At 35.7% G+C, this 16,960-nt stretch overlaps 1 protein-coding gene across 1 annotated transcript; it reads right to left on the bottom strand.

Annotated features, from left to right (window-relative positions):
- Nucleotides 1-2,391: 2,391 nt before the first annotated feature.
- oacyl (O-acyltransferase like) lies at nt 2,392-14,968 on the bottom strand. The gene is made up of 15 exons (XM_088630830.1): nt 14,829-14,968; nt 13,818-13,951; nt 12,927-13,005; nt 11,232-11,367; nt 10,034-10,272; nt 9,393-9,563; nt 7,945-8,047; nt 7,742-7,843; nt 6,961-7,126; nt 6,556-6,635; nt 6,303-6,413; nt 4,796-4,919; nt 3,711-3,897; nt 3,047-3,189; nt 2,392-2,625 (listed from the first exon to the last, which is right to left on the bottom strand). The coding sequence occupies exons 1-15, from the start codon at nt 14,893-14,895 to the stop codon at nt 2,521-2,523; spliced, it is 1,947 nt and encodes a 648-aa protein (XP_088486956.1). The 5' UTR covers nt 14,896-14,968; the 3' UTR covers nt 2,392-2,520.
- Nucleotides 14,969-16,960: the final 1,992 nt, after the last annotated feature.

Raw genomic sequence — 16,960 nt, 5'->3', positions numbered from 1 at the left:
AGATGAAAATGGCCTGTAATATCAGGTTCTTATGATAATTTGTGATGGCAATACATGTACTGTATATGATGTTCATCTCCTTAAAACCTGTCTGCAAATGAGGTATGCACACATTACAACTGCAAGGTTCTCATGGTTTCCTGTGGCAAAGTTTCATTTTGGCTCAGGCCTTTTGACTTGTGAAAAATATTGAAAATGTTCCCCAGATTACTCATTTTAGCACAGTCCTCACTGAGGTTCTCCTGCAGAAACGGGTTTTCCCCCTTGAGAAGAACAAAGTCTAGAGATTAACTACGCACACTTAACAATACGTACATAGTCTTATCCATCTGATCCTGTAAACTCTAATATGCCATCGTATAGTTTCCTAGCTAACCTCTCATGAGGGATAACTTCAAAATAAAGCCAACTTATTTGGTTCTGTTCCACTGAAAACCAGAAGAGGGCACTATTCTTTGCACAACACAAGCTGTACTTAATGGTAATAAAAATGGGAGTATGGTATACTAATGTGAATTTGTAATAAAAAGTGAATTTGTTTATTCTTTTCCATTAATGTAATTAGTGGAGAAGTCCTATTTTGTGAATATCTATTAAAAATTTGAAAGTCTGTGCAAACATTGGTATTTGATACTAGTCCAACAAAAGTGTTTTGTCTTTTGATATATGCTTTTTTTTGCAAAATTGTCTTACAGTTACTTACAGTTACAGTTACTACTACCAAAAAAAGGACTTTACTAATTATGCAACTGATTTTTGCATATAAATGATTTTTGAATTTAAAAAAGTATATGAAAACATCCATTGCATTGTGACTTCAACAAATTGTTGAGTTACAACTTGCATAAAGGTCAAGTCATAAACATAAGGTTGCAAATAAAAGGCAACTTAATCCAATTATTGAAAGAAGTCTGGGTATCGGCCAAAACAGGGTAGTGGTTTCCATACATTTGCAACCCTCTGGGAAAAGATGTGCCTACTGTTCTTAGTTTTAAAACCTCTTCCCCTAGATTCCATTTGTGTCCTGTGGTTTGTGTTTCACTTTGTGAGATCAGTTGTGCTGATTTTGAAGTCAGTACGAATTTTGAATACTTGAATCATCTTTTCTTTAAAGACTTAAAAGTGTCAGCTTTTCAGAGTAAGACATTCCTTTGAAGTAAATATATTTTGTTGCTCTTCTTTAGACTAGTCCTGTTTTCATACTTGAACTAGCATCATATACTGTATAGAACAATCTTTCTTTTTTTCTGTTATAATTACGTTTTGACTTTGAGGAACTAAGTACTCTGAAATTTAATTCAAAAATAGGTCTGATGTAACTACATGTTTTCTGAAAGCTGAGCCTACACGTATGTCACAAGTCTGTTTTGTCTTTCCCCCGTGGCAGGTAAGAAACACTGTTTTGCCTGATTAGTTACCCTGTACCCTATGGCTTGTGTTGGCTTCACTTGACAAACAAATTCCCAGTCCTGTCAGACAAATCAGAAATACCTTTTTCACACAACTGCAAATAAAGAAGAATCTGCGCTTAAAGGCATAAGGTGATCTTATGATGTTGTAACAGAGAGATCCTGTTCAGTGAGTAACAGGTCTTGAATGAAGGACTTTGAGGGCCTGGTGCACTGGAAACTACAGTCACAGAAATGCTACTGCCATTCTGTCACAAATGTTTGTTCAGGTGTCTTTCATGTTCCGTAATGTCATTCTCACTAACCCTTTTCTCCCCCAACCTTAACTTGCACACCAGTGAAAGGTAAACTGTGTGAGAGAAGAAATTTGCTGTTAATTCTTTTTTTTTTTACCTGAAAGTACAGTTTAGCCAATATGTTAGAAAATTCGATATTCACTTAAAATGAATAAGACCAACATCTCCCTCTGCATCACCATTTTTTGTTTGTAATATTGGAGATTGGGTTTTTGAGTTAAAAATGATAAAACTGGATGTACAAAAAACCCTGAAAATCTACAGTATAATGGATTCTAACTTAATGCCTTGTAAAAACACCTAAGTATCTTAAAAAAACCTTCTTAGAGTCCTGAAGTATCTCACAAGAATAAGACTTAAATCTGAAGAGTTAATTCCCTGGTCTCGAGTTGTAAATCATGATAGACTAACCTGAATCATTTTATAATGTAACCTCCCAATCTTTCACTGGATATACAGTGCTGTAATGTTTTTGCTTAAATTATATTATTAAATTTGAGACAATAAATGCAACATAAAAGGGGATGATGTTAAAAGCATTTTGTTTCTTTGCATCTACCAAACAATTTTTGTATGTGAAGATAACCTTTATATTAATATTTTTCATATATGTATCAATAATACTACACATCCTACAAAACATATAACATTTACATGAGTTTATCTTATGATTTTATTATATGTAGTTTAAAAAAATCTGTACATCTGATTTTCTTTAACATTCCGGCATTTCATGTTCTCTTCTGTACATTATGACATTGCTTTCCAAGTAAAGTAGAGCAAGCTGTTTGCGTAGAGGCCAGAAAAAGCAAGATTTATCTTTTGCAGATCTTTAGAAATAAATGTGGTTTTTCAATCAGTACTGTTAATGCATATCCCAGAATGACTGTCAAAGCCAGGTTTCCCATAAAAAGATAGAACTGTAGGGAGAAAGGAACAACAGGATATAGCTAAGCAGTGACATCATTTAGATAAGGCAAAGAATTGACTAATCTGTAAGGTCTAATTACAGTTAAAAATACATTTCTTGATTTATGTGGGGAAAATTAATTTGTTGCACTTCTAAAGAAGCAACTGATGCCTCTTTTAGCATTAGGAAACAAAATTTGCCTTGAAAGCTTTAAAAAATAGGTTTATACTGTATAATTCCTGTTTTTTTTCCCAAAGAGAGTTTAGCATGAACATACAGTACTAGTCATTTAACATTTTAACATTAAATATGGTAACATTTGATTGATGTATACCAATTACCAATCCTATAATGGTAATCCTAACAATTAAATTATGTTTCTTTTGAGGGAATGAATCAAGTAGCAGATCAAAACAAAATCTAATACTTACAAAGTTCATGTCAGTATAATGAATTGAAGTCTCTTGCTTTCCATTATAAAGAATAATAAGAACAGGATGAATCATGTAGCAAGCAAAACTGATATTTGAAAATGGGATCCAAATATTCAATGAAAGAAATGTATTGATAAAACCTTTTAAGGAAAAAAAAGAAGATGTTAAAAAGGGTCCATACTAAATATATAAAAAATATCCTTAATTACAACAAACTCTTTGGTTTTTTATAGACCATATATATTAAAAATATAGAGGAATATTAGCTAAAAATACAGAAGTATAGAAAAGTAAAACATTAGGGAAAATTTCAAATGTCAGATACAGAACAGCTTTTTTTCCAAATCCATCGATGCTGTTGGATTACTAAATTTAACTAACAGCTACAATCCACATATGAATAATCTTACTTTCACTTCCCTGACTGCTGAAGAGCAGAATATAATCAGCTGGAGGTGAAACAACCAGCTAGAACTGAAGTGAAATTGAATGAATAGATTTCTGCAATGAATACATTTCTGTGGTGCTATTAAGAAAAATGTATCTACTGTAGGCCACGTTTTCACTTTGAGCTAAAGGGTGTAAATACTGTAGCTGTTTTGCTCTGCAACAGTCAATATACTGTACAGTAATAGTAAACCATTCTCTTAAAGAAATTTACCTCCATATCCTTCCTCACAGGCGAGTATTATCCAGGCCACGGCTGCTGCCCAAACAGTGCGATGCAAGCCCTGATACACAGCATGAGCTACTGAGGGGTACTGAGGCACCTCTTGTAAAATATATGCCATTCCAACCAACAAAGCCATCACAGTGAAGGTGGTAATCCATCCAAGAGCAGCTTGCCACTGAAAAGTGAAAAGAAGCTTTTATAGGATTCAGTTACTAACATCAAAACCTGACTAGGAATGCCTTCAGCAGCTAAACTTTTAAAATCTCAGGGCTTCTCGAAAAGAGTAGGGGTGTTACCCCGGCGTCCTGGCCAAATATTTCCCATTGTCCCTTACCAATCTTGGCCTCCTAATAATCCCCATCTATGAATTGGCTTCATTACTCTGCTCTCCTCCCCACTGATAGCTGATGTGTGGGGAGCGTTCTGGCGCACTATGGCTGCCGTTGCATCATCCAGGTGGATGCTGCACATTGGTGGTGGTGGAGGGGTCCCCATTATCTGTAAAGTGCTTTGAGTGGAGTGTCCAGAAAAGCGCTATATACTGTAAGTGTAAGCAATTATTATTATTATTATTATTATTATTATTATTATTATTATTATTATTATTATTATTATTATTAAACTAGTGTTCAATATCTTTTTAAGTAGTGTTTTAAACTCATTGCTTGTAATATAGTGTGTTACTTCACTACAGCACCTTAAATTTCTACCTACTGTATTTGAGATAAGTATTTTACTGGAGTAATGAGCATTGCAGAGTAGCCCTAACCCTTGCTCCACAATGCTGACCATTTTCTTTAACTTCTTATGTCATAAACTGTTCATTGCTATAGGTGGCTTTTAATATAAGACTGGGTTCAGCCCTCAAACATCAGAACTAAGGAACTCCGTGCAAAAGAAACTCCGATCCCCTGAGTGAATGCTGTGTGTCTAGTCTTCTTGAAGTTGTGCAGGTGAGGATACACAGTACATATTATAATACACAGTACATTATTTCTCCCCTTTACTCTGTGGTGACAAGTAAAATTATTCATCTTACATGTCACCAAGCTTTGAAATTCTGATCTTCTTACCCGATGTTCTAAAATATGACCATTTTTAGTCTTCATGAATATTCCTAAAATAATCCCCACCACATATGGACCATATCTTGCATATGGCTTGTTGTAATAGTATTGAAAGTAGGTCTCGTATGCCCTGAAAGAGATAGGTAATATGTTCATGAGCAAAGTATTTACTGTGTTTTAATTTGTCAATCATTGGTGTTCATTTGAAGTAAATCTTCATTATAATGTACAAGTAACTACATTATGAGTTAAGATGTAACTAAAATGGCAATTCATGTTACAAGAGTCATATTGGAAATGAATGATTTACATAAGAAACTAGCACTGTAAGTGTGGGCCAGCAAGCTCATAAAAATGGAAAAAAAGGTAAAATGGCAGAATGTCCATGATAATTTTCAGTGCTGCCTTTTGGCTATAATGCTCACAACAGAGCAGTCAGGAAAACAGCACTCTTCAAGTTTTCCATTCAGTCAGGTTTCAGAAGTCACCTTCAGGTTTTAATTATCTGCAAATTCACAAATTAACATTCATTCACAGCAGCTTGATCAACTTGTGACTTCCTCTTCTGATTTCCTTAGTTTTGACATCAAATTGGCATAATGTTCTCCTACTGTATAATAACTGATTTCTGCTCTACATCACACCAAATCACCAGGATTACATAGGAATTCCAGAAAATGGTTGATGATTGTCTTGATCATGTTTGCTGATGGATGAGTGCAGAACATCGTGAATTATATCCCTGATCCCTCCATTACATGGAATCGTGTTTGATTTCCAGATCTCAGGGCTAAATATCCCTCTGAGTCATCTCTCATGTCTATCATTCCCTGAAACCAGGTAGGAAAGAAAATTGTCTTGATCATTGCTGAAGAATGGGAGCAGCTGACAGCTTGATTCCATCAGTTTGTGCTAATCTTAAGCACTGATGTTTTGAGTTGCCTGTTATGCACAAAAAGAAACATTGTTCTGGGAAGTACCCATCTTTCTCATTATCTGATTTATCTTCAGTGCCTTTATAAAAGTCTTGACAAGGGTGGTAATGTCGTCTGCAATGCCTGCAGCTTAGAATCTGGACCTCTTCTGATGTCCAAATAAAAGGGACTTAGGTCCATTTTTTAATTCAGCTGGCCAATTTGCCATTGTTAAGTATTTTTGTGTCTCCGTCATCAAAACATTTGTTGTTATACTTCAGGAGGATAATCACCTTCATTAACCAAAAATTTGAAAATGGCCTATGTCAGGTTTTGTAGAAAGCCATGTTTTTTTAGAAAGGAGCCTCTTTGCAGCAGTTGACTTTCAGCTAAGACCAGATACAGGACTGTTTGTTTCAGTGTACAGTTCTACTCGAAAGTCTATGTGATCCAGGGAGCCAACTGAATTGAATTAAAGAATATTGCTGGCACCTGTTAAAGAATAAGAGGCATTTATTGACCCACACTTGTAGAACATGAAAAAAGAAGAAGAATAAATAAATAAATGATGTTATCGCTATTTCATCATATATGCTTACAGTGTTGTTGGTTGATGCACTGGTAATTGCAAAAAAGCTGTCAACAATGCACTGATGAGACACGATATTAGAAGGAAAATGCTTGCTACTGCAATCATAGCATATTTGTTCCTGAAAAAAAGAACAAGGAAAACAGAAAAGAATAAATAAGACAATTGCTTTTCGGTATCTGAATTTTAATAAGATACAAAAGATTGTAAAACCAAAATGCATGCTTTCATCTTTTTTTACAGATCTGTGAATCTACACCTACCTTCTGTAGAGCAAGACTATCAAAGGAGTTGAGATATAGAACTGAAAGTCCACAGACAGGTACCATGTCCAAGGGGTGCACTGCAAAAGAAGCAAATTCAGATAGTAAAAGTGAGACAGTAAAGGAAGGTGCACCACTTCTTGTATCTACTGGTTAATAAAGAAACTTTTCTAGTTCAGCATCTTCACTAATATTTATGTGGACAGATTACTACAACACAGAAAAGCTATTTGTTTTAAGTGTTTAGATTCATTGACCATATTGGAAGACATATGCTATGCGGTTTAATTATTCTAGGCCAGAAACAAACTAGCTGTGTAAACCTAGCAACCAGTTTTTTATCTGCAATGATGCAAAGGACATGCTTTCTTAATGCTTGAAAATAAACATTGAGAGAGAGCCTACCATGTCAGCTGTTGTGAACAAATTGTTTATTAGCAGTACATTTGACCACCAGTATCTTTTACAGTTCTCTATCCCAGACTCCACAATGAACCAGAAAGAGCCTTTGGGGATGACTGAGAACAGTCCAATGACCAGGCACACTGTGTAAAGATGAAGGGGTTGAATCCTTCAAAACACAATAGGACATATTGATTGCTACATTACTTGGTGTTAGGACCCAGTGAAGTTCAGTGGTGAGATAGAACAACTCGACAAACACAACATACTGATGTCAGATTAGCCACAGTGCCTGTAGCATTTTAAATTTGACTACAGCATTTATTCTAATACAGTATCCTTTTTACTAAATTCTGAAAAGTAGGTTTTATTTTTTTTTTACAAGTAAACATCAATAAAACATTTTTTATTCTTTAAGGTAAGTTTGACATTCTAATTCTGTTTACTTGCTCTGGCTGACTGAACGGGAACTGGACTTTAACATTTTTTTTAAGTAAATGTTTTTCTCTATTATGATATTCCAAAACCTACAAATGTCCTGGTTAACTTTATTCTGTCACATTGCAATCCAGATGCATTACTGATATTGCAATACACAGATGTCAAGACTTTTGACATATTCTGGTACATTTGAAAAATAAAGAATAGATTAAATTGAATTAGTTATGTTTAAACACACTTTAAAATGTCCTTCTATTGTACATTTAGATTACTACATTATAGGACACCTGACAAGGAGCAAGTGAAAGAAATATACTTAAATTATAAAGTTCCAAAAGCATACCTTTTAAATCTTTTAAACAAATAATTAACAACAAGCCACATGCTGATTTTATCATCTGCTTTCTGAATGAAACTGAACAGGGATTTCACGCTGAGGAGACCACTGTGAAAAAGATAAAAAGGGTAAACTATTAAGAGAGAAAAGTGGTGTGTGTCTTCATTTTTAATCTTAAACTGATTCATCCAGAGCATAATACTGCTTACCCCACAAGCAGAAAGGTATCCACAGCTAAATAGACAGGCCCACTGTATGCAAAGATATACAATGGATTATTCTCTACTGTCTCTTTCCATCTCTTTTCATTGTCTGTGAAAAAATAAATCAGATTTTAATTATTATTATCCCAAAATATGAATTTCTAGCAACATAATATTTTTTCTAAAAAGTAACCTTTAAATCACATGGAAAATAAAAGGTGAAGAGAAGGCAAATGCTTTCAATAACAGCTATCTACAACAATGAGACCGACCTGAACTACAATCTGTAACCTATCTTAGAAGCCCAGGTTGCAAGGTGGAATGACACCCTGGACAATATGCCAGTCCATCGCAGGGGGCACACGCCCACAAACACAATTCAGATACACCAATTCAGCATATCTTTGGAAGGTGGGAGGAAAACGAGAACATGTAAACTCTGCACAGAAGACAGAGTTGTGAGGCATCTGCCCTACCCACCACACCACACCGCCCTAACCAACAAAATTAATTATGAGAATGATGTCTAGATCACCAGACGTTTTCTACCTATGACATACTATACATCTAATCCATTATAATTTTACACAGCCCTTCCTCTCTCTCAACACTCTTCCTTATATGTATTTGCTGTTTTTATTCTTTCAGTATTGATAAAACCAGATCCAAGGCCTTGTGCTGTCCCAACTTACTGCAAACCTTGCAGGGCTTCCTGCCTTACCTCTACAGCTTTTTCAAACGCCTGCTGCTGGTCTCAAGCTCACTCGGCCTCTCTTAACCTCCCTACCCCTTATCAACATAATAGATCTCACTTGTATACAAAGAGTACCTTTACACAAAGTGAACTCCCCAGGACTTTTTAAAAAACATCCTGGTGGAATTCTAAGAAATCAAAGGAGCAGGATAGGCAGGTTTGCTTTCTCTCTTTTGTATCCTTTTTTCATGTCCTTCACTTCACGTCCTTTGTTATAACCCACTGTTTATCGTACCTTTTCCTCCAACCTCCAGAGCCTTTTCCCTTTCTGCACTCGTTCTTACCTTCTGCATTATTCCTCTACTGAATAAGTACTGACTCTTTCCTCCCTTCTGTCTTTGGAAATCCATTCTGATAATCTTGTAATTAGAATACTATTACATTTACCAGCTCTCCTAATGTTTAAAGGGCTGTCCTTAATTTATGTGATATCTGTGTCAAGAAGCCTTTTGATGAAGGATGGATGCCTCAGTGCCTCCATAATGCTAGTGGTTGAAAATTATGTTTTGTCCTGTTTTCCTCAATAAACTTACTCAATAGCTTAGTTTTAACCAAGAAGAACATCCTATTTCTGCATCCTCACCCAATTCTTGTAGTTTAATTTATGGGAGACAGGCACATTTAAAAAGGGCCGACATCTGATTTCTCTTACTGAATCTCATTTATTATTGTGCATTGCGAGGTCTTGACATTACTGCACCTAAGTTGTTCCAAGCGCTTAGCTGGATGGTGTGTCCAGAAATGATCCAAAGAAGACTCAATATCCGTATCCCGTTTAAAGACGAGTAATTTTCACTTGCACTTTCTGTAGTCCACACCCCTGCTGCACACTTCTGCAGCGAGAAAGCTTGCAAGACATTATACAAGTAGCCTTGTATGAGGAAAGAAAGAGATGTTTTTGAAAATGGAAGAGAAAGAGAAATAAAACAGATTAAACTTCTTAGAACACTGTACACTATACAAAGTAAATTGCTAAAAAACCTGACTATAACATAGCCATCGCATTTTCATAGCCTTAAATATGACTCATAATGTTCTCATACCAATTCAAATTCAAGTGGATCAACTTAGTAGCATGAAAACAGGAAAAATAAGACTAACTCAGCACATCTATTCTTCTGAAGTGTTTACATGTACTATATCTGTATAAATCTTATTTACTGCAGCAACACCTCTATACCACCTATATCTCTTTATTGTTATTTACTTAACTTGGAGATATTGTTTATAAACAGAATCTCACCGTAGCATTGTTCTAAAATATATGAAAAATAATGAACAGGTCTTAAAACCCATTTGAATAACAAACAGAGAGGATAAGCATAATAATAATGTACATACTCTTCTTGCTGTTCTCTTCTTTTACATCACTGCATTCTGCTTTTGGGTTTCCTCTAACCTTAGAATGGTCTTCCTCGTTCTTGTGAGCCTCGTCTTTGAGGAGGGTGCCATAGTCATTGGGACTGCAGTGTAACCTGGAGGCATCGCTGGGGACAGCCTCTTTCTCATGTTTCCATTTGATAACAGCAATGTATATGGTGGCAGCAAGAGGTACTGCAATGAACAAACAGCACATGAACCTGCAAGAAGTGTTGAAAATGAAAAGAAGAAATATTGCCATATGTTTTTTTTTCTACATATAGCATACATATAGTATTATGATGTCCTTGTTGACAATCACATTTCTGGGTAATTTGTCCTAAAGTCTACATGAGCCCAACTAAGAGAAGATAACTGCCGAAACAGAACTACAATTTAAAAGCAAAGGATTTACAAATTTGAACAGACAGCTGACAAAACTTTAATTAAATAATAATAATAATTCACTTAGTATGAATACACTTATACAGCACTTTTTTTCTGGACACTCCACTCGAAGCGGTTTACAGGTAATGAAGACTCCCTTTCACCACCAATGTGTAACCCCCACCTGGAGGATGTGATGGCACCCATAGTGCGTCACCACACAGCTATCAGTGGGGAGGAGAACAGATTGATGAAGCCAATTCAGAGACATGGATTATTAGGAGGCCTTGATTGGTAAAGGCCTATGAGAAATTTGACCAGGACGCCAGTGTCAAACCCCAACTCTTTTTGAGAAACGCCCTGGGATTTTTAATAACCACAGTGAGTCAGAACCTCAGTTTTACGTCTCATCTGAAGGACGGCACTTTTTACAGTATTGTGTTTATACTGGGTCATGAGGACCCACACAGGATACAGGGTGAGCACCCCTTACAGGCTCCACTAACAGGTATCCAAGAAGCAACCTTTCCCAGGAGTTCTCCCATCCAGGTACTGGCCAGGTTTAGCACCTGCTTAACTTCGGTGGGCTGCCAGTTGTGAGTTGCAGGGTGATAAAGCTGCTGGCAACATCTTTATGGTTCTGCTAGCTCTAATATAAACTGATATACAGGGAGGTGGCTTTAAATGTTGATAATGGTCATTTTAAATACTCAAGGTTATACTACTTCACAGACATGTATGTAAACGCACACAGGTGTTTACAGTAGTTGTTCCACATCTAACCAATGCTTACAGACAAATGATAGCAGAGGAGTCTGGGGACACATTTTCACTTAAGCATTGTATCATGTAGATGCCTTGCATTGAGTCCAGAAGAAACATCGATGGATAAGGGGGTACAAGTGATTTATTCTTATACTGGAAGGCTTCTGCCAATAGAAAAATACAGAGAAAGAAAAATAAATGCAGTATGATACTTCTTAATGTAACAGTATTGCTTTGGCAAGGAAAATTGCCATAGTAAGAAAAACAAAGGTAATAAAATGAAATCAAAATTGGTGTTTAACTTTAACTTTCCTTAATTATACTAAGAACACCTGTTTATTCTGGGCATTTACTGTGTACTGGAAAGTGCTTTTATTACAACACTTCTTGCTGTATTGATAGCAAATTCCACCAACTATAGTTGTGTGGCAATAAAGAATAATCTAATAGTTTTGTACAACATTATAACTGTAACGCTTACGGCCGACAGGTACTGTGTAAGAGCCAGCTTACTGGAGCGGTGACGTCGCCGCCCTTCCCTGTGATAGCAGGACTACAGCTACTGGGCTGTAGAGAGATCTCTCTTTGGCTCACCGGGCTGGGTCCCTGCTGAGTAATACGGGAGTCCCGGGTTCGAGCCCCTGACGGTGTGGGGCTGACCCTAATGTGGCAAGGGTGCCCGCCTGAACCCCCATTGCGTTACATTGGTGTCAGAGTGGGGTGGGATAGCCCTTCGCCAGGGACGGCGAGTTAAGCGGGGGAGAGTGTAACGCTTACGGCCGACAGGCACTGTGTAAGAGCCGGCTTACCAGAGAGGTGACGTCACCGCCCTTCCCTATGATAGCAGGACTACAGCTACTGGGCTGTAGAGAGATCTCTCTTTAGCTCACCGGGCTGGGTCCCTGTTGAGTGACGTGGGAGTCCCGGGTTCGAGCCCCCGACGGTGGGGGGCCGACCTAATGCGGCAAGGGCGCCCACCTGAACCCCCGTTGCGTTACATAACATTCCCTGGGATGGGTTAATGATAGTACACACTTCTTCAGTAGGCATACAGGCTTTTAAATGATTTTATATGAGGCATGGTTTCAAAAGTCACCAAGGAGTCCCCATCATATGGTAAACGGACACCTATGATATGCCTGGCTCCTGTGAGCATGGCATGTGCTCTCAGTGAGAGCTGCATCACTCCTTCATCTAATGCTTTTCTCTGGTGTTTGCCCTGTTGGGACTGTAGTGTGAAAACAAAAGGACAATGGAGGTACATGTTTCAGTGGATTTACTCATCATTCCCATCATTCCTACACTTGCACAAGGATTTGACAGATGCATAAGGCTGATTAACCATTGACAATCCAGGTATCTGGCGATGTAGAAATAAAAACATATTTGGGAATGGAAGTCTTCAAATCACAACAAATCTGAGGAATCCAGGGACAGAAGTAGGCTCTTCCCAGGCTTTTTTGCATTGGAATTGTGAGGAATATGAACAGAAGACCACAAAAGCATTTCTGTCCAAGTTTCAGACATTGTAGCAACATGTGTATTCAATATAATACAACTGGCTGAGATATTTTGTTTCCCATATTTATTGATGTATCTGAGTGAAAAATGACTGTATGCTGTTTTTTGCAAAAAAAAGAATCTTTGTCTTTCTTATTAACTGTTTTCTAATATATTCTAATGTCATTCCAGGTTATTAAGTAAGTTAAGACAATACACTCACCATAAACAACTAAAGTTTGCACTTCAGCCTCACTGCAGGAATCTGGGACACATATGCCAACAAAGTACTTTGTTTGTTCCTGTGAAAACAGATTATTAGAATTACTCCATACGGTTAAGTAAAATAGTTTAGCCACTTAAGAACAACCAAAGCACTGGATTATGAAATTCAACAAGTGAATAGCAAATAAATGTGGTGAGAGGAAACCTAAAAAAAAACATTTTATTTATATATTACAGTCAAATTTATTGTGTCTGGTTGTAGTAAATGGAAAAAAAGAATATACACTAGTATGACCTGTTGTGCACTTTGTGTGGTACCTTTGTGTGGATGCACTTTCTGCATCAAATGTATTAGGTACTTTATACGGTATATAACATTTATAGTAATATAAAATTAAATAAAGTAATTTTTATATTACAAGCAAATATGATATCAAACTTTTTGTTGGGTTATATTGATTAGATTATTGTCACTTAAAATGTAAATAGAACAGGTATTTGTAAGGGGCAAGTCAAATATTTACAATGCATTAAATCTAGACACTCTGGTCTTGTAAAACATACTCTTTGCTCTTTAATGTACATTGGGGAACAAACAATAAACCAAAATGGATTTTTAACAGTTCACTTTACAGATGGCATGGTCTCTAAAATTGTCAATTTAAAACAGAAGATGCAAATTTACAAATTACATTTGCATCTGGTCTGTTGAAATCATTATATCTGTGATAAGATTATCAAATCTGCTCATGCTGGTTGCTTTTCCAAACAGTGTTGGTTGGTTTTGTTTTATTCATTTCATAGTTTGAAGCCAGATTTCCTTAGTGTTCTCTTTGTAGTAACATTCTTTTAATTCATATGACTCTTTTTATTTGACTTACAGTATTACCTGCTTCAAAATGACTTGGCAGTATTGTCCACTAAAATTGTGTGCTTGGGCTAAAAAGCACTCACGAGCAGAGCCTGGCCTGTTGATGTTCCCACCTGTAAAGTCACTTCCAATTTTGCCAAATGCATCATACACTGCAAAGACATACAATAAATGCAAATAGTAATAATATTAAAAAGTAATATCCACCATTATTTCATTATCCATTCTTGCTGAGCCACATACTGTAGGGATGATTGTAGCATGGTAAAACCTTTCCGGGATGTCTAGGATGAAAGGATTCACTAACAGCACATAACTACTCTCTACCTTGATAATAAAGAAAGAGACCATTTAAAATCAAATTTGAAACGCTAATTTTTGGAGCATCTGGAGAAATTGGATATTTCCAATCAGAATTATCTTTAAAAAAACAATACCAGCAAAACTGCTAGTAAACATGAGCAAAATAGGCAACAAAAAAGTTTCAGTATTATTAATTTTGGTTGAATATCAAAACAAATGTCATTCCTGTTTTTGTTCATATTTAATTTACCTCATTCTTCTGTCATACTTTGATCATGTTCTAAAATTCATGTTGTGTTAACACACACAGGGGATGGATCCCTGGAAGGTTCTAGCAAAAGGTGTCTTTTGCAAGTCCAAATTTTTGTATAATGCAAATGTGTTTGCTTACCTACAGAAATGAGAAAATACAGCTATAAGGCAATAATTGCTTTAAACCAAAACTAGCTGCTGATCTCTTTCTCACAGTAAATTGAATCAAATTAATGTCATGTGCTGTACAGTAAAATGGAACTCAAAATGTGGTATACATAGTAGAATTTTTAATCTTCAGTTATTTCTATTCTTCATTCCATTTTTATGCTACTCCATTTAATCATATTCCAGAAAACAATACTAAAGAAAAATAATCAGATTATCATATTTGCACTTTCTATCAGAATTGACATACTGTACATTTCCAAACAGGTGTTATTCTAGCATTAAATAAAAATAAAATATACTTACTCAAAACAGCATATTCACTAGGCTTTGCTTTATTAAGGTCCAGAAAAAACTTGGTGGTGTCCTGCATGCATTTATTTGAAACATTTCCATTAAATGCATAGCAGAAGAAGATGAAATGAAGGAAAATGAACCACCTCACAGACAACATTTTGGCAAGATGAATTTTAATGAATTGTGTGCTTTAAATAATGTTGGAAAAAAACATGTGACCTTGAACATAGTAATGAGTTTGGTCACACATACTACAATTACCAGTACTAATACCTGTAAAAATTGCTCATGGGTGATTGCAGAAGGAGCTTTCGTCATTATGAAAGTAATATGCAGTCCTTTTTTCACAAGAAGATCAGAGCTTTGCTAGGGCTCTGATTTCTACGCCTTTCTCAGTTTTCTCCACCTAATTGTAAAATGCTGTAATTAGAATTATTAACCTTATCTCTTCTTAATTAAACCATGAATACCTTTCAATGAAAAAAGAAGCAATTTTCTTTCTACTTAAATATTCCTTAAAGGAAATACATCAATTCATTATTTCAGAAAGAAAAATGGGAAGAAACAGAACAATTACCGAACTACTGTACATATTTTTATTGGACAAAAATAATTTTAGTAGAAGATAACTATTTCTCAATTAATCTAATGAATAATTAAAATACATGCAGTACTAAGAAAAAACCTGTGAGGTTTAATTATTGATTTACATTAAATGTTTTAAACAGAAATTCTGCATTACACGGGAATGGGTTATCAGATCAATGCACTAATAAAAGTGCCCCATTTTGGTCGTTCACTTAAGTGAATAAAAAAACTTAATGTGATCAAGATAATTATTAAACATTTTTCAAAGTGTGAGCAAAAAAGCAAGTATCAGTTAAGACGACTTCATAGAAATATACATTTTAAGGCAGAATTTGGCTGAACTGAATTCAGAAAATCCAGAATAAGTTAAGCAGGTAAGAAACTGGTAGCACATAAGAGATAAAAAAATAAAAAAGGACCTGTGACATTAAAATGTAATTCACCCAAGAATCATAAATGGAACTTTTATCAGTAAGGCTACTGATGGGCAGCTTCAAATCTCAAAGTTAATTTATCTCTTGATTTTTTCTTTATAATCTAAATCTTTATAAAAAGGACCAGAAAACCTGTTGAACTGGGCAACACATTGGCCACTACTGCATTCAGATCTGCTAATGGCCTTCCTCCAGTACATCATAAACTGTTAATGTATAGCTGGTGGAATAAATTAAAAGAAACTAGTGAAAACCTAATGGAAAATCTTGCTAATAGCTCTTAGTCACACTCTTATTACGTCTAGAGAAGCCTTCTTAATCTGAAAAGATATTCAATTGTCAATACTAAAATAAATGATATTTATTTAAATGTTCTCACAAGTTGCCCAGGAAATCACTTACAGTATGTACAGTGGTTTTCCAGTCTTTCCACAGGTTCTCAAAGTCAGGACTTTAACTGGGCCACTCAAGGACATTCACTTTATTATTCTTAAGCCACTGTAATGCAGCTTTGACCTTTTATTTTGGGCCAATGTCCTGGTGAAAGATATTTTGTTGTCCCAGTTTGAGCCCTGAAGAAGGCTCTCCTCTGATATTTTTCAATATCTACCCTGTCCCTGCTGATGAGAAGAACTACCTTACAGTACAGTATATTGTAATACTGCCACCACCATGCTAGACATCATGTTCTACAAAGTGTGTGGCATGCTACTTCTATTCACTTAATTTAGGTTTGCCACAGCAAAAGGTTGGAATAATTATGCAATCATCTTTCATATAATCTATTCACTTTTCTTTTTTCCTTTGAATGTGTAGAGTCAGTTGTGCACATAACACATTAATTACTACCTCAAAGTGCAAGCTTTAAAGGTAGAATTTGTTAAAACTGTTCCTTTCTTTTGTATCTTTTTATGTTAGAATCTAGCTACTGTAATAATAATTAAATTTAATTTATTTGTGCCAAACCGAGGTAAACAAATCAGAAAAAAACAGAAACAGTAAGGTATATCCCAAATTATACCTTGAAAATACAGCATGTGGAATCTCACAAAAATTGGAGAAAAAACTATTAATGTTTAAACTATTCGGGTACAAGGGTTTAAAAGACAGTGCCTTGAA

The sequence above is a fragment of the Lepisosteus platostomus genome, chromosome 4 (genome assembly GCF_059453375.1).
Source record: "Lepisosteus platostomus isolate fLepPlt1 chromosome 4, fLepPlt1.hap1, whole genome shotgun sequence".
In the NCBI taxonomy this organism is placed as follows: Eukaryota; Metazoa; Chordata; class Actinopteri; order Semionotiformes; family Lepisosteidae; genus Lepisosteus; species Lepisosteus platostomus.
This window is presented reverse-complemented; position numbering and strand designations above follow the sequence as displayed.

Coding starts and splice junctions, on each gene's coding strand:
- oacyl (XM_088630830.1), bottom strand. CDS start 14,895: ATGCAGGACACCACCAAGTTTTTTCTGGACCTTAATAAAGCAAAGCCT. Junction 13,006..13,817: donor GCCAAGTCATTTTGAAGCAG/GTAATACTGTAA, acceptor CTGTTTTCACAG/GAACAAACAAAGTACTTTGT. Junction 3,190..3,710: donor CTGTGAGGAAGGATATGGAG/GTAAATTTCTTT, acceptor TTTCCTTAAAAG/GTTTTATCAATACATTTCTT.